Source organism: Gymnoscopelus braueri, assembly GCF_963280865.1.
Source record: "Gymnoscopelus braueri genome assembly, chromosome: 4".
Taxonomy (NCBI): domain Eukaryota; kingdom Metazoa; phylum Chordata; class Actinopteri; order Myctophiformes; family Myctophidae; genus Gymnoscopelus; species Gymnoscopelus braueri.
Genome location: NC_137605.1, coordinates 39,458,348 through 39,467,958, shown reverse-complemented (window position 1 = coordinate 39,467,958; position 9,611 = coordinate 39,458,348). Strand labels below are relative to the sequence as shown.

The 9,611-nt window shown below is 38.3% G+C and overlaps 1 protein-coding gene across 2 annotated transcripts; it reads right to left on the bottom strand.

Moving 5' to 3' along the window:
• Nucleotides 1–1,323: 1,323 nt before the first annotated feature.
• LOC308083300 (eomesodermin-like) lies at nucleotides 1,324–8,395 on the bottom strand. 2 transcript variants are annotated; one of them, XM_080425575.1, is made up of 10 exons: nucleotides 8,372–8,395; nucleotides 8,144–8,205; nucleotides 6,897–6,987; nucleotides 6,285–6,562; nucleotides 4,975–5,265; nucleotides 4,213–4,367; nucleotides 3,681–3,799; nucleotides 3,104–3,268; nucleotides 2,815–2,876; nucleotides 1,324–2,550 (listed from the first exon to the last, which is right to left on the bottom strand). In XM_080425575.1, the coding sequence occupies exons 4-10, from the start codon at nucleotides 6,545–6,547 to the stop codon at nucleotides 1,770–1,772; spliced, it is 1,836 nt and encodes a 611-aa protein (XP_080281701.1). In that variant the 5' UTR covers nucleotides 6,548–6,562; nucleotides 6,897–6,987; nucleotides 8,144–8,205; nucleotides 8,372–8,395; the 3' UTR covers nucleotides 1,324–1,769. The 2 variants fall into 2 exon arrangements, with proteins under 2 accessions (XP_080281701.1, XP_080281702.1); XM_080425576.1 differs by lacking the exon at nucleotides 8,372–8,395 and having other exon boundaries at nucleotides 6,897–6,984; nucleotides 8,144–8,345.
• Between the last annotated feature and the right edge of the window lie 1,216 nt (nucleotides 8,396–9,611).

The window sequence follows — 9,611 nt, the reverse complement described above, 5'->3', positions numbered from 1 at the left end:
AATGCAAAACATTGAAATACTGCTGTCAACTTTCAAAAGTTTACATCAAGCTAACCTCTCATATAATGATGTTTAACTATTTCTGACAGAAAATATACAGATATTTGTTAGTTTATGATAGGCTTCCCTCAAAGTTGCAATTTAATGTAACACAGCTCTGTTTAAACTTTTATTTGTTTGAATTATATTCAATATTTAGTTGTACATACATTGTTGAAATACTGCTGTCAACTGTCAAAAGTTTACACCAAGCTATTCTTCTCCTATATGTTTTGACTGTTTTGTTCCACTTTTGCTTTGGCAATGTAAACGTATGTTTTCTCACGCCAATAAAGCTCCAAATTTGAATTGAATTGATATGGATATATGGCCAGGTTTAAAGCCATTGTCTTATTTATATTAGCCTACTGTTCCTTAAATATGGAGTAGCCTACCCTACATTCACATTGGTAAAAGAGAAACCCCCAAAAAGGAGAACAGAGAAAAGTAACAGCAACATTTCGCATTTCGGTATATGAACAGGAACACGTACACACATTAATCCATAATTTCATGAACTAAATAATACATTAAATATTGTTCAGTCATTTCTTTTTGAATGTGGTAACTGAGTCTTTGAGTCTCAGTCTGCACCAAAGGTGAAAGAAGCACAAAACCTTTGCTTCAGTACAATTAAGTTACTGTAATGTGTAATGTGTAATACAATTAAGCTAAAAGTTATTTAAATATTGTAGCCTACTAAATTATTATTATTTAGTTGATTGAGGTTTGCAGTATAAACACGAAATATATTTGTAATGTGTGTAATTACAACACATTTCCACTAGAGTGTGACAGAGTACACACAATAGATATGCAATAATCAGAATGCAGGATATCATTTGTGTTACTGTTGTGTTGTGATCAGAGCACTTGACTTAATTTGTTTCAATGTTTCAGTTTAGATTCAAATCAGTGAGCAGCATCTTGTTAAAATTAACATACAAAATTGCACAAAGCAGCTCATATTCAAAGCAAGGGCCCTTTTTATATGTATCAATGTTCCCCAAAAAATGTTTGTGCATGCATGCTTTATTTTTAACTCAAATGGAAACACAGGGACCCGGGTCCAGAACCCGGGTATAGGGCATGGAAGTTATGTATTGCAGCTTTAAAACATTTTGTATTTGAAGATAGGAGTATGATAAGCATTTTCTTATTTAGGAAATTAAACACACCCAGACGTCCTGTAAAACCAATAGGCATTTTATTATCAAATCTGTGAACATTGCAATGTAACATTTTAAAACACAGCATGTACTTCACATTATTACAGTCCACGAATGTTTCATTGACAAGCCTTTGATAAATAACAACTCATGTTTTGTAAACAGGAAACTTCAATGTGAAGGCAATGCAATTATTTTCAACAAAACATACATACAACCAAACATACTGTACATGACATTGAATAAAATCATATATAACAATGAATAAAAAATACAATTACATTGACAAAAAAGACAAATGCTTCTGCACTTTCAAAAGTGTAAATATAGACTTAAAGATAGAAGCTGATTGTTCAAAAGCTGAATGCAAAATGTACTTTTCAGGTAGGATTTCAGGAAAGTAATACTGAAACTTTCAGGAAAGTAATATTGTACCCCACTTAACCTGTGTCATAAAGAAACAAAAGTCTGATTAAGTTTCAGGTTTCGATGACACTGGAAACAAGAACTCAATCTACCACAGAGATGAAACAAGGCCAAACCTTTCAGAGGCAAACAAATTCAGTGGTTTGAGTAGAAGGCGTAATAATTTGCTAAACTTTTAGACGAGGCCGTTTCCTTGTTGTAGGAGCTACTGTTGTGTGCAGCAGAGGCCAAGTCTTCACACTTGATGTTGCTGGGTGATCTCGGTGCGCTCGGCTCACTGAGAGACAAACGTCTCCTCTTGCAAGCGGTGGAGTGGGCCCCAGAGTCTGCCTTGTCTAAGGGCGATGCCTGCGCGTCTGTCCATGGCGAGACCAGACCTCCATTGCCACTGATCTCATCCTCCATCTGTGGCTTATGCTTGTCCGAGTCTTCCGGGTAACCCGTCATGGGGACAGGCCTGGGAGACCAGGGCAGGTTAGGGGTGACCTTTCTCTGGTATGCCCCCCGGGACCCCCAGCCTGTAGACATGGCGAAGGGAGATTCCGGATAGTAGGTGAGGGCATGGGATGTTGGGACGGACAGGGATTTGATACCATATGTAAGCAGGGAGCTTGAATAGTCGCCCTCATATGGGGTGAGTTCTAGCTTATTGGTACAGCTGCCACCTCCCCCTTGCTGCATGGAGGCGACAAACCACCTCTGTGTGGCTGCATCCTCCATCTGAGGGGAGAGCAGGCTGCTGGTCTGTGGCACTGCCCTCTCGCTGTTGTAGAAGCGGCTCTGGGGCAGGTTGTTGACGAACTGGTCCTGGAAGAAGGGCTGCATGGCGTAGCGGGCCCCGGGCACGATCTGATGGGAGCGAGGCAAGTCAGTTGGGGACGGTGTGAGGCGATCGCTCTCAGTGGCAGTATACATCCTGAAAAATATGCAGTTATACATTTGATATATTGTACATACATGGGCACAGTCGCGGTAGCAAATATCATGATGTGTTGTAAATAAGTCCCTGTCAAAGGCAGCAAATGTTCATATAGAATTGGGGCATAAAATGTGAAAGACTTTAGGAAATGAACATGCCAAAACAAAATTTGAATTATTAAAATTAATTGTCATATACATACAGACTATACTGTTAAGTAATGTATAACAAGAGTATGAAGTATGGTAGGCTACTACTCACGAATCATAGTTGTCCCTGAATCCTTTTGCAAAGGGGTTGTGGTCTATTTTAAGTTGTGTGATCTAGAAAACCAAAGACAGCAAAAAAAAGGAGAAAAAACAACAACTTTATTATAAGGCCATATTTCACTGCAAGGATAAACAGAAAAAGTAGACTAAAACAAGAGCATGCTCTTAAAAATATTTTAGTAATTCTAATGCTTTAAGTATATGATATTAATACAACAATTCACATAATAATAATGATAGATAAAAACATGGGTATTTAGATTTCCCAAGGGCATGCTTACATCAGTGTTCTGGTAGGCAGTGACAGCTATAAATTGGTTCTCTGGAAAGGTATAGGTGTGAGTTTTGACATCATTGTTAATGTTAATGCCCCCCACCGCATCCTCAGTCACCTCCACTATGTGCAGCCTGGGCTGGTACTTATGTAAAGACTGTAGAACAATCATCTATGTGTGCATTAAAGAAAGAAAGAAAGAAAGAAAGAAAGAAAGAAAGAAAGAAAGAAAGAAAGGAAGGAAGAAAGAAAGAAAGAAAGAAAGAAAACAATTAAGGACAAAGACATTTTATTTTACTGTGATGAGACAAATTCCTTATTAGGCCTAAATGGGCACGATGGTCAAAAATGCTAAAGAAAGGTCAATACGTCAAGTGGTCCATTTATGACCTTACAGCATCTTTTATGATTGTATTTATCTTATTTTGATTATGATTTTAATCAAAATAAGATTCAAACCCTGATTTGATAAAACGTGGAGAGCATGATTTCTGTAAAAGATGAACAGATTGATAAATAAACAAAACAATAGCGTATTCACCAATGCAGATAAAAATAAATTAAATGTGTTTGTTTTTCCTAACCTGCGAACTGTTGCTGCCCCCCTTGTTGTTGGTGAGTTTCAGCTTGCCAAAGGAAATCTCCTGTCTCATCCAGTGGGACCCACTGTTCGGAGATTCTGGATGGACATACACTTTGTTCCCTAAAAAATAAATGTATGTTTTCACTGACTTCAAACGTTGTTCTGTCTGCCATACTGCTCATAAACAATGTTGATTAATTTGTACTAAGGATTAATATAAAGACATAGGCTATAGCTATACACTCAGTGAAGAATATTCCCCCAACAGGGGTTCTCAACCTTTTCAGGCCACGACTCCCCAAAAGAATCATTTTTGAACTGGGGACCCCCCACCCTGAAAAGCACTTAGAATTGTATGAGTTGATTACATATTGTTCCACAGATAAACATTGTGAAGATAACAGATCTACAAGCTCACAACGCCTCGCAACGCCACTTTACCGTCATCTGGGGATCCCCCAGAAAAATCATGTGGGGACCCCCTGGGGGTCCCGACCCACAGGTTGAGAACCACTGGGCTAACCAATAGATACCTTGCATATTGTTGTCTGCTTTCCCGCAGGTGACCCATTTGCCTCCTTGAAACCGCCAGTGGTTAGGATCCGCCAGCACGACTTCCACAAACACGTTGTAATGTGCCGTCAGGTTGAGACCGGTGATGTTAAAACTGAGAAACGGGAACATCCGTCTGCACCAAATGAAGAAACAGCGAGAGATGAAGACACAGGATAGTAGACAGATAGATAGAGAGCGAATAAGGGAAATAATACAACCATGATCAGAACTTCTGCGGCTAGTAGCCTAATGCAGTGGTTCTCAACCTGTGGGTCGGGGTCCCCATATGATGTTGGGGGGTCCCCAGGTGACAGTGAAGTGACAATTTAAGGACTTTTAAGATCTTTTTAATACCTAAAAAAAAAGAAAAAGACCATTACTCCATCAAAAGTAATCAACAAACTATACAATAAAACTGGTCAAACATTGGCCAAATAGTCAAATTATATAATATATTATACACAAATATTGTGAAAAAAGCTGATCTACAAGCTCACAACGCCTCGCAAAGCCAGGCGTTGTGAGCTTGTAGATCTGCTAATTTCACAATATTTATCTGTGGAAGCAAGTCAAACTAAATGTAATGCCTAAAATTCCCAGAGATTGTCAGGATGGGGGGTCCCCGGTTCAAATATGATTATTTTGGGGACTCTGGGGAGGGTCACGGCCTGAAAAGGTTGAGAATCACTGGCCTAATGCATAGATAGATAGTAGCCTATATAATGAGACCTAGCCCTCACCTGCCCTGTTTGGTGATGATCATCTCTGTCTGGTGCCGGTGGAACTTGAGCCACAGCGGCCGGTTACAGAGGTAGACCTGGGGCCTCAGTGCCGATCCTGTGGCATGCAACGACAGTGTGCCGAGACCGGCCCCTGAGCTGGGGTAGGGCGGGTAGATGCAACCGGCGGCAGCACTCTGGCCCAACTGATGATAAGGCGAGCTGAACTGGTTCATGCGGCCGTTGGCACACATGGCTCTCATGGTGGGAGGCAAGCCGAGGTGCAGTGCAGAGGGATGATGATACCTAGGGCTGATGTCAGGATTACACATTTAAGATGACGATTAATTGTCTCTTAAATAATTCATGCGATCAACGATTATTTGTGTTTTTGGCATTGAACATTGGAACATTATGAATACAAATGTTTTTGTATTATAGTTATAATACAGTATACTATTTATTATAGTATATTATAGTTTCCGGGTTTCTCCTGATTAATTGTGTTTTTGGCATTGAACATGGGAACATAATTAATAAACTTAATTTTTGTTTGCCTTATAGGCTTCATGATCAAAAATTGGCACAGGGCAGATATGACAAATAACTTAAAATATATAAAGAAATGACTGACAAGTTTAATACTTTTCTAAATAGCAGAAAAAGCTGATCTGCAAGCTTAACTTTTTAGCTCCTGACCCAAAAGAGAAATTTGATGTCTCCCCGGGATCCAAACTATAGTGAAAATAGCAGATCTACAAGCTTGAAACGCGTCACTCTGCTATTTTCACTATTTCTTAAATTAAGCGCCTTAGTAAACTTGTAGATCAACTATTTCTGCAATTTTGGGGAAAATGTTTGAAAATGTATGAAAATGTTTCAACATGGAAACGATTATGTGATTATGCAAAAATAATTGCGATAATCTCAAATAATTGCATTAGGCGATTATGCAATACTTTGTTTCTCAAAGTGGGGTTCGGGGAACCCCAGGGGTCCTTGGGGGGGTACCAGGGGGTCCCCAGCAAAATGTGTTAATATATCAATTCAAAACAATCATTTTAACCACTTTATACTTTGGCTATTCAAAAATAGCAGATATACAAGCTCATATAGCTTGTCACTTCGATATTTGTAGATCTGAATTTTTTGCAAATCTTTGAATATTCATTTTAAAAAGCGAATTTCTTTTAACACAAGTCTTTGCTTCTGCAGGGGTCCCTGGCACAAAACATTTTCAGATGGGGGTACGCGGCCAAATTTATATCAATTTGGGGGTCCCTGACATGAAAAAGTTTGAGAACCACCGTAGGCTAATAATTGTGACAGACCTCCCGCTGTGTGGAGGAGGGTACATCGCCCCGGACTGGTGGCCCGCGTAGGGGACAAAGGAGCAGGGATTGGTCGCGTCTGGACTGTGTTTAGTGGAGATGTAGTAGCGCTCTGCTGCTGTGTATCGGCTGATGCCACTCGTCAGATCGTCACCCTCCTCCTCGGTCGTGGTGGGAGATTTTTGCCTCGCATCGTCACCCGCTGCACCCTTAGGTGAGGATGAGGGGAAGGTGTTGTTGCTCTCTGCTTCGGTGCCGAGCATGTTGCTGCTTTTCTCCTGATTGATTGATTGAATACTTTATTTAGCAGTTTGCAACACAAAAAAAAGCACAGAAAGTTAGCCCACAGTTCTATATTACAAAGGGATGCTAAATAGGTTTAAACCCAAGAAAGCACTATCTGGTTTGTTTCATTGGGGTCCGGTGTATTCAATTCATGGAAACATTTAATGACAATAGTATGCAAAAACATCATATAAACGAGTAGTAATCAAACATAAAAAATATGTATATGTAGGCCTACAGTAAACAGTTCGGGGGGCATTTTTGGTGATATGCTTGGACTTTATACAGGGGGCAAATATTTTTTTGACAGAATTAGGAATTTCTTACTTTTCTCCTAAATTATTAGACAATGTTCCAGGTCACCGGTCAAAAGTCACTGAATGTCTCCGTTGCGGGTTTCTTCTGATTAAGTGCTCTTCTGTTGTAAAGAAATGTAAAAATGTCCATGTTAGTTTGCCCAATCATGTTAGCATAATTTATGAAAGACATATGCAGCATCATTTCGAAGCACAAGACAATAGTGCTGCACTGTGATTCTTCTGACTATATATAACCATTATAGTTAGTAATTTTTTTTTTAAATGTTCTCCAACTTGCTTAAACTCCTTCTGAGGCAGATTTTGCTACAACAAAACCAATAGCAAATAATGGTTGCTTTCTTATTGATGCTTTTATTGTTCCACAAGAATATTCCACACACGGCTGTATTCTCTTTTAGTTTTGTGGACGTTTTTGTTAGCCTACTAAGTCATAATCTGATGTTACAATTATTATTATTATTATTATTATTAGCTATAATTATAAATAATTATAAGAAGAAGAAGAAGAAGAAGAATTGTTATACTATTATTGTTGTTGTTTTTCTGAAAGCCAAGACATTTGGTGCTGCATTCCCTATATTTTCAAACTGTTGGTTTAGATTTAATTATGATAGATGCCAGCATAGAGATTGTGATTTTTGTTTTATGTTTGTTTTATTGTTGAGTGATAATTTTGTCCCATATAGGCCTACAACATAATATAACATTCTGCAAAAAGTATTTGCACATTTATCAGCCTCTAACGATGTAGAAAACATTGCGGTCGGTCGGTATGACTTGAGAAAGAAAAACACACATCTTTACTTCTCGTAAATTGCAAACAAATGTAAAATTGCACAAATCGCAGTTGGGAATTTTTATTTTATTTTATTTTATTTTGTAGGCTATAATGAAACATGTATTTATTTAGCACCGCCATGAGTAGTCAATTTAAATTATGTAGATTCTGAATTCCACTGAGGCCCGAAGTGAAGGGACTCAACTCAAGGGAGGATATATTTTTCTGTTCAATAAACCTGTCATGTTTCTCAAAACAAAACAAAGATGTCAGAAAGATAATGATGAACAAATATAAACGGCATAGCTTAGTCAACAAACTAAGAAAAAGTTGGATACTTGACAAATCATGCATCCATGGATGTTAAAATAACTGTTGTCTGAATTAATAATCCCTTCATTACAGATGGTCCCGTTTTTACAAATAATTGACATGTATACTATAGGCCTGGAGAATAAACAATACATTAAACTTACCAATTAAGGCTACGGTCCTGCTGTCCACGTCCTTATCAGATTCATCATGTTCATATTCATATCTTACCGTTTGGAGAAAAAAAAGAAAACAAAAAGGGGGGAAAAAATAGGAAAAAAATACAATATAAATTTGTTTTTAGGAGCTTCAGCACATGAAAACAACAGGCTTTATGTAGATTATAACGGTAGATGTAGGCTACATGGTAATATGGCTCTATATATACACACCCTATAAAGCCTGAGGAGGTGTGGATCAGAGGTGCAGTCAGTCAGTCTGTCTTCAAGCCTCTTTGCGCTTCACAAAGTGTTCTATGTGCTGATGACGACATAGATGGCAGCCTATTATCACAGTGCTACCGATCTCCAGGAAGGTGTGTGTGGGAGGGGGGGTCCTTCTTCCATTATTGATATGACTATAGTGTAATATTATTACATTGATTCAAATGATGGTTGTATACAATATACCACGTTTTTATGCACATGTAGGCTACATTTGATGATGCACATGTTTGTAGGCTACATTTGATGATCAATTCGATGAATTGAGTACAAAGGACCCCAATGGAAACAAGCCATATAGGCTTTCTTGGGTTTAAAATCCTCTTAGCAGACCTTGTATTGAACTGTACTTTCCTGTGCTTTGTTTTTGCGAACTGCTAATGAAGTATTCAATCAATCAATCATGCTCTATTTTATTCTCCTTTTGCTCTTTTTTGCACTCTCTTTCTTTTCTTTAAATCTTTTGACGATTTTTGATCATTGTTCTGTTGTTGTTATTATCGATGCTGCTGCATTGTCTGAAGGAAGCCAAGCCAAAATATGTTTTACTCTTATGTACCTGTACACAAGATGTAACAATAAAGTAGGGTAAACCTTGAACCTTGAACCCATATGGGTAACCGGAGTCCCTCCTCAGGGCTCAATATAGTGTTGTTTCTGTTTTCTGTTATTGTGGGCAAAGCTTTTGCTGAAAATAGCAGATCTACAAGCTCACAACGCATCACAGCGCGATGCTTTGTGAGCTTATAGATCTGCTATTTTCAGCCGATGCTGGGGTTTAAGTTGTTAAGGGATAGATGTTTTAGATTAGGTCATTCTTCACTAACTGTGAAAATGAATCAAGGATATCAGAAAGTAATATTATTGTTACTTAAATGTAGTGTCTGTTAACTTGTGCCTTTCATTTCTGAACCTATAGAGGAAAATTATTACACTTAATATAATTAAAAAATATATGCTACTTTTGTGTTCTCACAAAGTAAAGATAAGGGATATTTAACAATTATTTTTGAACCTTTATTTATCCAGGGCTCGCTGAGCATTAATGGTCTTTTTCAGCAACTCCCGGCTTCACACTCACACAGAAACACATTCACTAGCTGTATACGTATAATCAATCGATTGATTTGTACTGCTGGTCACTGAGACAGTTGGGGGTTCAGTGCCTTGCTGAAGGGCACTTCAACAG

Bases quoted from the DNA above. Each gene is read 5' to 3' on its own strand.
- LOC308083300 (XM_080425575.1), bottom strand. From the start codon at position 6,547: ATGCTCGGCACCGAAGCAGAGAGCAACAACACCTTCCCCTCATCCTCA. The intron at 3,800-4,212 runs GTATCTATTGGT...TTTATTTTTTAG, and splicing joins AGCAGACAACAATATGCAAG to GGAACAAAGTGTATGTCCAT. The intron at 3,269-3,680 runs GTTAGGAAAAAC...ATGCACACATAG, and splicing joins GGGGCAGCAACAGTTCGCAG to ATGATTGTTCTACAGTCTTT.